We start from the raw sequence: 13,722 nt of genomic DNA on the forward strand, positions 1-13,722 counted from the left end.
AGATTCACGAGAATGGTTCCAGGGATTAGGAACTTCAGTTATGAAGATAGATTGGAGAAGTTGGGACTGTTTTCCTTGGAGAAGAGAAGGTTGAGAGGCGATTTGATAGAGGTATTCAAAATCATGAGGCGTCTGGACAGAGGAGATAGAGAGAAACTGTTGGATCAAGAACAACAGGGCATAGATTTAAGGTAATTGGCAAAAGAAGCAATAGTAGCATGAGGAAAAACTTTTTTATGCAGCGAGTGGTTAGGTCTGGAATGCATTGCCTTAGAGTGCGGTGGAGGCAGGTTCAATCGATGCATTCAAGGAGGAATTGGACTGTTATCTGAAAAGGAAGAATGTACAGGGCTATGGAGAAAAAGCTGGTGAGTGGCACTAGGTAAATTGCTTATGGAGAGCCAGTGCAAACACGATGGGCCAAATGGCCTCCTTCTGTGCTGTAACAATTCTGTAATTGTCATGCCAACCTTTTAGCTGTTTCTTTAATAAATAATTAACTAAAACAGCTGGTTCAGTGGTTAATAAACACACTCTGCCACCCAGTGGTAGGACATGGTTTTGCCACTTTGATCCCCACATCTGCTTAGGATCCTGCAATTAGGTAGAACCTACGGCACAGAAAGAGGCCAACATGTAATTAAATACCAGTGAACTCTGAGGAACAGGGATACATGATTCATAAGAGTATTGTATTACTATCACATTCAATACAGCAGTAAGATGAATGGATCTTATGTAGGGTTGACCCTGAATGAGAGTTAGGGTGAGGAAAGTGGACTCATGGACAGATCATTTGATGCCAATGTTGCGTATTTAATTAGAAGCTGTGGCATTCCCATACCAGCTGGTTCTTTTTTCATATTAAGAAACTTAAATGAAGGACTAAGACCCATAAGTGCAGGACACCACTAACGTTGAAATGAGTAGGGGAGGAGATGAAATATGAAAGTTTGTTAGTTATGTTAGTAGAGTGGTAATCTAGAGGCTTGTACGAATAATCCAGAGAAATGTGAGCTCAAATACCACCATGGCAGTTTGAGAACCTGAATTCAATTTTAAGAGCAGTTTAAGAATGAGAAGAGTGGGTCTAAGACTAGTATTTTAAACTTAAATAAGGGCAATTCTGAGGGCATGAAAGCAGAGCTAGCTAAACTGAACTGGCAAATTAGGTTATTGGATAGGTCAATAGAGATGCAGTGGCAGACATTTAAGGGGATATTTCAGAATACACAGAATAGATACATTCCAATGAGAAAGAAAAATTCCAAGGGGAGGACCCACCATCCGTGGTTAACCAAAAAAAGTTAAAGATCGTATCAAACTTAAAGAAAAAGCCTATAATTGCACAAATATGGGTGGCAGGTCAGAAGGTTGGACAGAATATAAAAAACGGCAAAAATTAATAAGGAGGGAAAAATTAGAGTACAAGAGAAAGCTAGCTAGAAATATAAAAACAGATATGTTAAATATTTAAAAAAGAAGAGTTAACAAAGTAAGCATTGATCCTATAGAAAGTGAGTCTGGGGAATTAGCAATGGAAAATAAAGAGATGGCAGATGAATTGAACAGGTATTTTGCATCTTCACTATAGAGGATGCAAGTAACATCCCAGAATTAGCTGTAAGTCAGGAAATGGAAGGGAGAAAATTACTCAAGAAAATTACAATCACCAGGGAAGTGGTACTGAGCAAATTGTTGGAGCTGCGGGCTGATAAGTCCCCGGGTCCTGATGGACTTCTTGTTCAAAGAAATTTGAGCTTCAGTTCCATGTACCTCATCAATGAGATTGCAAGAGAACTTTAGGTCTATTCTTACATCTATAGCACAAATTATAGGGCTCTATTAAACATCTAAGGAAAGCAACAGAAAATGGAACAACTGTTGCCTGGTAGTTGCAAAGACAGCAAAAGACATGAGAGAGAAAAAGAGGGAAGAGGAGATTAGAAATGAAAACACTGTACTGAAAGACACATTGTGGGCTCTATTTGCACAGAACCATATTTCCCAAGCTGTCCTGCACTGTGGTGAGCACCCTAAGTGTAATTTTCAATGGTTGGAAATAGCTGACAAATTCGTCGATTCTTTTCCATCATTAATGAATAGTGGTACTCCAGGTGCTTCATCAATGACCTTCTTTCAATCATTAGGTCAGAAGTGGGGATGGTCGCTGATGATTGCACAATGTTCAGCACCATTCACGGTTCCTCAGATACTGAAGCAGTCCGTGTAGAAATGCAGCAAGACCTGGACAATATCCAGGCTTGGGCTGATAAGTGGCAAGTAACATTCATGCCATGTGGGGGCGGCACGGTGGCGCAGTGGTTAGCACTGCAGCCTCACAGCTCCAGCGACCTGGGTTCGGTTCTGGGTACTGCCTGTGTGGAGTTTACAAGTTCTCCCTGTGACCGTGTGGGTTTCCACTGGGTGCTCCGGTTTCCTCCCACAGCCAAAAACTTGCAGGTTGATAGGTAAATTGGCCATTGTAAATTGCTCCTAGTGTAGGTAGGTGGTAGGAGAGTTTGGGGATGTGATAGGGAATATGGGATTAATGTAGGATTAGTATAAATGGGTGGTTGATGGTCAGCACAGATTCGGTGGGCCAAAGGGCCTGTTTCAGTGCTGTATCTCTCTATGACACACAAATGCCAGGCAACAACCATCTCCAACAAGAGAGAATCTAACCATCTCCCCTTGACATTCAATCACTGAATCCCCCACTATCAACATCCTAGGGGCTACCACTGACCAGAAATTGAACTGGAGTAGCCATATAAATACCATGGCTACAACAGCAGGTCAGAGGCTAGGAATCCTGCAGCAAGTAACTCACCTCCTGACTCCCCAAAGCCTGTCCACCATTGACAAGGCACAAGTCAGGAGAGTGATGGAATACTCTCCACTTGCCTGGATGGGTGCAGCTCCAACAACACTCAAGAAGCTCGACACCATCCAGGACAAAGCAGCCTTCTTGATTGGCACCCCATCCACAAACATTCACCACCGATGCACAGTAGCAGCAGTGCGTACCATCTACAAGATGCACTGCAGCAACGCACCAAGGCTCCTTTGACCTCTACCAATTAGAAGGACAAGGGCAGCAAATGCATGGGAACACCACCACCCGCAAGTTCCCCTCCAAATCACACACCATCCTGACTTGGAACTATATCGCCATTCCTTCACTGTCGCTGGGTCAAAATCCTGGAACTCCCTTCCTAACAGCACTGTGGGTGTCCCTACCTCACATGGACTGCAGTGGTTCAAGAAGGCAGCTCACCACCACCTTCTCAAGGGCAATTAGGGATGAGCAGTAAATGCTGGCCTAGCCAGCGAGGCCCACATCCCATGAATGAATTTAAAAAAGGTACCAGAATGTCTTTTTCAAAAGTAAAAACGTATCTTTTTGGCAGGGTTTTGCACCAACTGCTTTTATTGCAGTAGAATTTCTTAGTAGTTGAAAGTAATTTTTTCCTCTGTAGTGACAAGAATAACTGAAGCTCAGTGACTTAAAGCAGTCCTTTCAGTAGTAATACCACAGCGGCCACGGGTTCAAGTAAACGGAGCTTCATAAACCCTGCAAGGTTTACATTGCGCACAGCCTAACACTTTTAACTCTGATTTTGCTTTAGCACCAGCCGACAGCTCCAGTGTGAGGGTAAAATAAGAGATAAATAGTTTACTTTTTGTTCCATTATATTTTCCCCACCCCTTAGCCATTGATTCTCTAGCCAGCGGAAAAGCCCTTGGGAAGGACAGCATTACCCCTGAAATAATCAAGAGTGCCAAGCCTGCTATACTCTCAGCACTACATGAACTGCTATGCCTGTGCTGGGACGAGGGAGCAGTACCCCAGGACATGCGCGATGCCAATATCATCACCCTCTATAAAAACAAAGGTGACCGCGGTGACTGCAACAACTACCGTGGAATCTCCCTGCTCAGCATAGTGGGGAAAGTCTTTGCTCGAGTCGCTCTGAACAGGCTCCAGAAGCTGGCCGAGCACGTCTACCCTGAGGCACAGTGTGGCTTTCGTGCAGAGAGATTGACCATTGACATGCTGTTCTCCCTTCGTCAGATACAGGAGAAATGCCGTGAACAACAGATGCCCCTCTACATTGCTTTCATTGATCTCACCAAAGCCTTTGACCTCGTCAGCAGACGTGGTCTCTTCAGACTACTAGAAAAGATCGGATGTCCACCAAAGCTACTAAGTATCATCACCTCATTCCATGACAATATGAAAGGCACAATTCAACATGGTGGCTCCTCATCAGAGCCCTTTCCTATCCTGAGTGGTGTGAAACAGGGCTGTGTTCTCGCACCCACACTTTTTGGGATTTTCTTCTACCTGCTGCTTTCACATGCGTTCAAATCCTCTGAAGAAGGAATTTTCCTCCACACAAGATCAGGGGGCAGGTTGTTCAACCTTGCCCGTCTAAGAGCGAAGTCCAAAGTACGGAAAGTCCTCATCAGAGAACTCCTCTTTGCTGACGATGCTGCTTTAACATCTCACACTGAAGAGTGCCTGCAGAGTCTCATCGACAGGTTTGCGGCTGCCTGCAATGAATTTGGCCTAACCATCAGCCTCAAGAAAACGAACATCATGGGGAAGGACGTCAGAAATGCTCCATCCATCAATATTGGCGACCACGCTCTGGAAGTGGTTCAAGAGTTCACCTACCTAGGCTCAACTATCACCAGTAACCTGTCTCTAGATGCAGAAATCAACAAGCGCATGGGTAAGGCTTCCACTGCTATGTCCAGACTGGCCAAGAGAGTGTGGGAAAATGGCGCACTGACACGGAACACAAAAGTCCGAGTGTATCAGGCCTGTGTCCTCAGTACCTTGCTCTACGGCAGCGAGGCCTGGACAACGTATGCCAGCCAAGAGCGACGTCTCAATTCATTCCATCTTCGCTGCCTTCGGAGAATACTTGGCATCAGGTGGCAGGACTATATCTCCAACACAGAAGTCCTTGAAGCGGCCAACACCCCCAGCTTATACACACTACTGAGTCAGAGGCGCTTGAGATGGCTTGGCCATGTGAGCCGCATGGAAGATGGCAGGATCCCCAAAGACACATTGTACAGCGAGCTCGCCACTGGTATCAGACCCACCGGCCGTCCATGTCTCCGCTATAAAGACGTCTGCAAACGCGACATGAAATCGTGTGACATTGATCACAAGTCGTGGGAGTCAGTTGCCAGCATTCGCCAGAGCTGGCGAGCAGCCATAAAGACAGGGCTAAATTGTGGCGAGTCGAAGAGACTTAGTAGCTGGCAGGAAAAAAGACAGAGGCGCAAGGGGAGAGCCAACTGTGCAACAGCCCCGACAAACAAATTTCTCTGCAGCACCTGTGGAAGAGCCTGTCACTCCAGAATCGGCCTTTATAGCCACTCCAGGCGCTGCTTCACAAACCACTGACCACCTCCAGGCGCGTATCCATTGTCTCTCGAGATAAGGAGGCCCAAAAGAAAAAGAAAGAAGTATATGAAGGCATGAATGCTCTATTTGTCTTCTTCTGCTTTGGCCTCCTTGTCTCGAGAAACAATGGGTAAGCGTCTAGCGATGGTCAGTGGTTTGTGAAGCAGCGCCTGGAGTGGCTATAAAGGCCAATTCTAGAGTGACTGCATCTTCCACAGGTGCTGCCGATAAAATTGGTTGTCGGAGCTGTTACACAGTTGGCTCGCTCCTTGCACTTCTGTCTTTTTTCCTGCCAACTGCTAAGTCTCTTTGACTCGCCACACTTTAGCCCCGCCTTTATGGCTGCCCGCCAGTTCTGACGATCGCTGGCAACTGACTCCCACGACTTGTGGTCAATGTCACAGGACTTCATGTCACGTCGTTAAAGCGGAGACATGGGCGGTCAGTGGGTCTGATACCAGTGACGAGCTTGCTGTACAATGCGTCTATTTGTATTATTTGTATTATGAGTAATAACGGTGCTTTCTTTATTCTGATAACCACAGCAACTTCGCCACCACCTGTGATGGACAGTTGGGACTGCAAGAGCCAGGGCCAATCAGGTGAGCGGATGTTAGTGGGTGCGAGGGCGAGCAGCGTTGTGATTGGCTGGAAGAGCAGGCAGCACTGCGATTGGCTGCATGGGCTAACAGCGTTGTAATTGGCTGCTACCGCAAGGGGTGTTGCGATTGGCTATGAAGGCGAGCGACATTGCGATTGGCTGCGGGGGCGAACGGCGTTGCGATTGGCTGCAAGGCGAGCGGCATTGTGAGTGGCTGCGCGGACGAACGGCGTTATGATTGGCTGCGAGGCCGAGCGGCGTTGTGATTGGCTGCGAGGGCGAGGGGCGTTGTGATTGGCTGCGAGAGCGAGCGGGCGCGGGGGAAAGATGGCGGCGCTGTGCGAGTTTCCCGAGCTGAAGGAGGTAAAACGGGGGCTGATGGTGGTGAGCAGCCTGTGCCGGGAGCGTGGCCTCCTGCAGAGTGCCAAGTGGTGAGTGAGAGAGCCGGTTGGTGGGCAGGGGACCAGCAGCAGGTCAGGCTGGGGAGCAACTCCCCTCAGTTTTGATCCAGTGCACTGGCAGAGGCGGAGCCAGGCTGGGCCCAAATTCTGCATTTACATTACAGCTGGTTTGCAACGAAAATGCAAATGTATGTTTAGTCTTCTTTACCCTTTAAATATAATTTTCAATTCTAACATCTCTATGAAGCTGTCATGCTCTTTACTTAGTTATTCCCTGTTCACCTGCAGCTGACTCCCAGTAATGATGTGAGGTTTAAAGCACATCTGTACAACAGCCCTCAGCTCAGTCTGGATCTGTCAGAGCAGCTTGTACAGTCCTCTGCCTGGTGCCGGTGTATAGGAATGGCTACAGATTAGTTTGCCATGTACGGGTGTTCTAAAGTATAACTTGTTAAATGTAGAATACAAAGTTAGGAGTTGTGTATCTGTGTAGCCATTTGTTTTTATTTACAGGTTACTTTTTCCAACTCCGAGTGATTAACTTAAGTAATTAATTTATAAACCTTTGATTATTACTTGTATAAAGTTGCAGTGATAGTCTTGATCATGTCTTCAGCGCACAGATCTTTGTGCGTCAATAATAAGTCTCGTGGGTGATCTTTGTTTAATTTGATATTTGCTGTCGTCAAAAATTTTTTTTTTGCAAATTTAGCAGAATCCTTTTTGTTGAAAAAGTAATAGCATAAGAAATATTTCATAGCAGAAGAGCCCTGATTAGCTGCTCTCCTATCACCCCGCGTTTATGGTTTTTCAGGGATTCTGGTTGGGTCACATTGAATCTTTTTATTTCCTGTCACTTTGGATTGGGAATCAGGTCAGGTTTTCTTTCTGCACTGACTTACAACCTGATTATCTGCCAATTTCAAATATCTACCAGGGACTTGTTCATTATGGAGTAAAATCAAGGCTTTAACTGTTCATAGCCTATGTGGCACACTCTGATAGAGTGTTTATTCTCCTGCTATCCAAAGAGAACATGAGAGGGCTGGTGTGAATTCCAGTGAGCTCTTCATGATTATATTCTTGGCTATCCCTCGCAGGCGAGGATGATTGTCTTCCGAATCCGAAGATGGCTGATTCGAGATCTACAGACTTTATGGCACGTAGGGCATTTGTTGTCATTGGGATGTCTGGTCGTATATTATTAGTTCCTGTCATGGCTTGTTCTTTTTGCTGCTCTCGCTTTTCCTCTTTTTATCGTCGTTGGGCCTCAAAATGCTGGGATGCCTCCCACAGACCCTGCCACCATCTGGATCGGTCCAGGGCGATGGTCTCCCAGGAGGTGATGTCAATGTTGCATTTCTTCATGTTGGATTTCAGCACATTCTTGAAGCGTTTCTTCTGTCCTCCTCTGGTGCATCTGCCCTGACTGAGTTGGGTGAAGAAGATCTGTTTTGGGAGCCTGGTATCTGACATCCGACCTATATGACCAACCCAACAAAGCTGATGGCAGATAATCATAGCCTTGATCCTTGTGGCCCCTGCTTGTGAGAGGACACTGATGTTGGTGAGCCTGTTCTCCAGCTTGACATGTAGGATATTCCGCAAGCGGCATTGATGTGACTCCAGTGCTTTGAGGTGCCTCCTATACATTGCACATGTTTCGGCCCCGTACTGTAAGGTAGGGAACACAACCACATGGCTTGGTTTCAGTTTTGATGTCGTGACCTTCAAACACTCATTTCCTCAGGTGGCCACAGGCTGTATCAGCAGATTTCAGGCGATGCTGGATTTCTTCGTCAGTGTCAGCTTTCTGTGAAAGATAACTTCCAAGATACTGGAAGTTTTCCACATTTTCCAGACACTCACCATGAATCCTAATCAGTGGGGCTGGGGCCTGTGTATTTGGAGCTTGCTGATGGAGGACTTTAGTCTTCTGAATGTTGAGTGCAAGTCCCATCTGCTCGTATGCCTCAGTAAAAACGTCAATGATTCTCTGAAGATCTGTTTCTGACACAGCACTTACTGCAGCCTCATCAGCATATTGGTGCTCAATGACTGAAGTCGGGGTGGTCTTAGTTTTTGATTGGAGTTGTCTGAGATTAAATAGTTTACCGTCCATTCGATAATCTGCACTCCAACAGGGAGCTTGTCTCTAGTCAGATGGAGCATGGCTGCTAGGAAGATCAAACCTTGTTTAACTTCTGTCTTAACCTTAAAGGGGTCTGTAATGGGTCCGTTGCTAAAGACCACCGCTCATATATCCTCATGAAGTAGGCGAAGGAAGGTGATGAATTTTGGACGACATCCATACTTCAACAGAATCTTCCAGAGTGGCTCACGATTTACAAAGTCGAAGGCCTTTATCAAGTCAAAAAACGCTATGCAGAGAGGTTGATGTTGTTTGCGACATTTTTCTTGTAGTTGGCAAGCTCTGAAAATCGTGTCAACAGTGTCTCTTGATGGCCTAAACGCACATTGAGATTTGGGGAGTAGCTCTTCAGCAAGTGTAATGAATCAGTTCAGAAGGGTTCTTGTAATGAACTTCCCTGCAATGGAAAGTAGGGAGATGCCTCTGTAATTTCCACAGTTGGGTTTGTCCCCTTTCTTGAAGATTGTTACAATCATGGAGTCCTTGAAATCATTCGGGACTTCCTCTTCATTCCCGATCTGTAGGATGAGGGCGTGGAGCTGTAATGTTAGTTCCTCTCCTCTGTGCGTAAAGACTTCAGGGATTCCGTCACCACCTGCCGCTTTGTTGTTGTTCATTTGTGTGATGGCTTTCATCACCTCCATCGGCATTAGTGGAGTTCCGAGCTCGTCTCTAACTGGATGTTGTGGGATGGAATTGAAAACACCCTCATCAACAATGGGTTCTTGATTGAAAAGGTCTTCAAAATGCTCCCTCTAACAGGTGTTGCCAGCTTCCCTTTCCTTGATCAGATCTCCCCCATCCTTAGGCCTCAAAGGTGCTGGTCCTTGAGTACTTGGGCCATAAATAGACTTTGTGGCAGTGAAGAAGCCACAGATATTTATGTAAGCAAGATGTTGAAAACGCATGATAATGACTGGGCAGGGCAGCGTTACCTGTTGTTGTGCCTTTAGGGTCATACATTGTAGGGAGTTAGGGTCAATAGTGGGACCAGATCTTGAATCTGGCAGTGGAGAAATATCTTTCTAAAATCATAACGTGAACCAAGTTCCTACAACCCTCAACAGTGACAACATGCATATCTCAAAATGAAGCGTTCCCTGGTCCTTTAGGTTGTGTAAACCATTATTGTGATGGGCTTGCCTGTGTCTGGAGGAGGTCTGAATTTCACACGTCCTTATGTAGTTGAGGTTGACTGTTTTCTTTTTGCACAGGGCTTCAGAGTTGGCCTTCTCTCTGGATCCACTTCCTAAAGACGAGCTGCCACCCGCCCCTGCATTAACAGAGGTACGACAGTTTTTTTTAACAGGTACACAAATTATACTTATTTTAACAAGCAATTCTAAAGGATGCCACAATTTTAAAAGGTTTGAAACCCATAGAACTGAAGCTTCTTTCTGTCTTAATAGATTGACGTTAGAAAATGTATTTAAAAGGAACATTACACTGATCCTGTTTGCCATTGCTGCTATTAGAAAGGGGAGACACAGCTTTAATGGAGCAGGGAAATGCCTAAGTACAATAATACATTCGGGTATAAGTTAAACTTGTCTATCGTGGTGTTTGCTTTAGTTCGGGGCAGGTGGGGAATGAATGAGGAGAAGCAGTGAAGTCTCTTTTCATTCTATTCTTTCCATAAACAAAATCCAGGTAATTGCGTGACAGAGAAAATCAACTGCAGTGTGGTTCAATATCCAAGATAAGGGCTGTGTGTACATTTCATGAGAGATTTCTTTTTGAGTTACAGATTTATTTATTTTTAGTAAAAACTTGTTTATATTTAGGAAGACCTGGTGGATTTGGATGCCTACACTTTGGCCAAGTCGTACTTTGACTTGAAGGAGTATGACCGTGCAGCATATTTTCTCAAGGGCTGTCAGAGTCAGAAGGCTTACTTCCTGTATATGTATTCCAGATATCTGGTAAGGGAACACTCATTAATAATAGGATCACTGGTAAACCTGCAATGGCCCATCAAATGCATTTCAGGGTGACTAGGTGGTGCAGTGGGCTAGCCTCTGCCCTTTCACCTCTGGGGCTTATTTTAAATCCAGCCTAGACTGATGGGATGAAATTCATAGTCTGGCATCTTTGCTGGACAGCGTTATACTATATAACCATTTTCTAAGATCTGTTGGAAACTTCCATTATCTGTTGTAATGGAGGGGAATCCCCACTGTGGATCATGGAAATTGGCAATAATCAAGAGTCCCCAAATTATTCTTATACAGCAATATGCTAGGCATGGAAGTATTATGTTATCAGAAGTTCTGGCAGTGAAATGATACCTTGTGCAATGCATGAAAAACACAAATAATTGAACATAATATAAGATTGTGTGCATTATTGTCCTTTCCATTTCACTAACCATCCTGTGCCATGGAATATCTCAAACAGAGAACAGCAACTTGCTCATAGACCATTATTGTGCCATGTAGGGTAAGCTTTTTTTAAGGAGGTGTGCAAATAGTCCAAAGTGAATTCCTACTCAATTTCCACCCTTAAGGAATGCATTGGGTGTCCCATAGTGATATGGGTGAGATTGGGACCTCTGAGATTACATTTTTGTTTGATCAGTTGCACACATTTTTTAAATTTCCTTACCCCAGTCTCAAATTGTAGTCTTCTCATATTATACCAACATGACAACAAGACTATACATCGTATCTATTGGGTTGTAATACACTTTGAGATGATCTGAGGATGTGAAAGGCATTTGATAAATGCAAGTTTGTTCTTCATACAAAATAAAAACAGAAAGTGCTGGAAATCCTCCGCAGGTCAGGCAGCATCTGTGGAGAGAGAAGCAGAGTTAACATTTCAGGTCTGCAGCACAGTCTGATCTGCTGTGTATTTGCATAAGAAGTAGGAGTAGGCAATTCAGCCCCTCGAGCCTGCTCCGCCATTCAGTACGATCATGGCTGATCTTATCTTGGCCTCAACTCCACTTTCCTGCCGGTTCTCCATAACCCTTCATCCTATTTCTTATTAAAAATCTGTCTATCTCCTCCTTAAATTTACTCAATGTCCTGGCATCCACCGCACTCTGGGGTAGTGAATTCCACAGATTCACGACCCATTGAGAGAAGTAATTTCTCTTCATCTCTGTTTTAAATCTGCTACCCCTTATCCTAAAACTATGACCTCTCATTCTAGATGAATTCCACAAGAGGAAACATCCTCTCTACGTCTACTTTGTCAATCTCCTTAATCATCTTATATACCTCAATTAGATCTCCTCTCATTCTTCTAAAGTCCAGGGAGTAAAGGCCGAAACTCTCAATCTCTCTTCATAAGACAAGCTCCCCATCTCTGGAATCAATCTAGTGAATCCCCTCTGAACTGCCTCCAATGCAACTACATCCTTTCCCAAGTAAGGGGACCAAAACTCTACGCAATACTCCAGGTGCGGTCTCGCTAATGCCAGCACTTCCTGTTTTTATTTCAGATTTCCAGCATCTGTAGTATTTTGCTTTTGTTCTTCTTATACATTGTTACCCTGCCAAGATGGAAAGCAGATGGAATCAGTCCTTGCAAGTGTCCTGGGAAGACTCGTCCCCTCATTTTTTTCTGCCTTTATGGCATGGGTCTTTTCCTGCATGTCAACTTTGTATGGTAGAGATTAGTGACTTTGGAGCATAAATTTGCATTCTATCACAGTGGTGGTTATAGAGGCCTGGACTAATAAGCCAGAAAATGTGAATTCAAATCTGACCATGGAAGTTGGGGAATTTGAATTCAGTTTTTTTTAAAATCTAAAACTAAAAACCTAGTTACAGTAAAAGTGACCATGAAGCTGATTGTCATAAAAACCCAACTGATGCCGTTTAGGGTGGAAACCTGCCTAAACAATCTGTGATTCCAGTCCCACACCAATGTGGTTGACTCTAAACTGCCCTTTGAAGAGGCCTAGCAAGGCAGTCAGTGGTATCAAGTATCTTCTCAGATTAAAAAGGAATTTAATGTAAAAATCATCCCAGTTACTGGCTTTGTTATGTTGTAGCTCTGATTCTATGTTGTAATGCTCTGATTGTAATAGGATGAATTTATTAAATGCTTAGTAACTGATTTTGGTATTCTAGTCTGGAGAAAAGAAGAAGGATGATGAAACAGTGGACAGTTTGGGTAAGTCAGTCTGGCATCAATAACTGGCCACCATAGCAATAAGCTGTGATTTGGTCCGTTGCATTATTATGAGATTTCCTGTTAAAACAGTATGAAAAGACTACTATTTTAAAGTTTTTTTTGCAATGTTCTTCGTTCCTTACCTGAAGGTTTTGATTCTTGCTGGGCTGTGATATTACATGTACTGGTCACTCCCTGATAACCTGCCCAATATTCATGTGTAACCCTGGGCTGTATGAAAAATGGGCATCCCAAATATCGAGCGCAATCCTGTTTTCTGTATATTCAGAAGGTAGATGGTGGAAAATCACTGGCTACCAATGAGATATTTTCTTCCTACCTGCCACTCCTAACTCGGGCATCCTGCAGCTAGCTGTGATACCCCACTGTCAACCTGATAGATCTGCTAATGTAGTGCAGTCCGGGGATCAAACCTGGGGACTTCTGATCTGTGTGACTCAGCTGCTCATTGGATAAATTGGCTGAATCTCCAGGGGAGCTGCGAGAGATATTTAATCTGAATTAAATACAGTAGTACTGAACATGTGCATTAATTGAAAATAGCCTCTGTTTTATATATACTGTGTTTCTCTGCAGCTTGCCTTCAGTATTTTATGTCCTATTGTCCTTGTAGACTGTGGATCCAGCCTGTTGGAGGGCCACGCAGATTTATCCATCATCTTTTACTTTTTACCTCTTTAAGCATTAAAATATTGAAATTAATATTGTGCATCATTTTGTATTTGTTTTAATTCACTATTGTGTATCTGGAGTAAGAGGCAGTGCCTACAATTTTTTATTGACCTGCATTATTAATGGCATCTATGTTTTATTAAATGTGCCTAGAATCTGTTATGTTAAACTGACCTCCAGGGGAGGTGCTAGACTGTTGAGGAAAAGATGCTTTAAGTTTAACTATATTTCATTGGACTATTTATATTTATAAAGGCTTGTAGCAGCATTGTATTTCAGTATTGAAAGACATGGTTGTGTGCAATTTTTATTGATACGACTG

At 44.1% G+C, this 13,722-nt stretch overlaps 1 protein-coding gene across 2 annotated transcripts in view; it reads left to right on the forward strand.

The window, feature by feature from the left end:
- Positions 1-6,333: 6,333 nt before the first annotated feature.
- The window catches only part of cdc23 (CDC23 (cell division cycle 23, yeast, homolog)), a 34,921-nt gene continuing 27,532 nt past the window's right edge, over positions 6,334-13,722 (forward strand). Inside the window, exons 1-4 of one of the 2 annotated variants that reach the window (XM_068043287.1) lie at positions 6,334-6,460; positions 9,797-9,869; positions 10,367-10,504; positions 12,665-12,707. In XM_068043287.1, the coding sequence (XP_067899388.1) occupies positions 6,357-6,460; positions 9,797-9,869; positions 10,367-10,504; positions 12,665-12,707 (358 nt within the window). In that variant the 5' untranslated portion in view covers positions 6,334-6,356. Of the gene's footprint in view, positions 6,461-9,796; positions 9,892-10,366; positions 10,505-12,664; positions 12,708-13,722 lie in introns of those variants that run through there. The other variant, XM_068043288.1, reaches the window with a different exon arrangement.

The sequence above is a fragment of the Heterodontus francisci genome, chromosome 12 (genome assembly GCF_036365525.1).
Source record: "Heterodontus francisci isolate sHetFra1 chromosome 12, sHetFra1.hap1, whole genome shotgun sequence".
Classification (NCBI taxonomy): Eukaryota; Metazoa; Chordata; class Chondrichthyes; order Heterodontiformes; family Heterodontidae; genus Heterodontus; species Heterodontus francisci.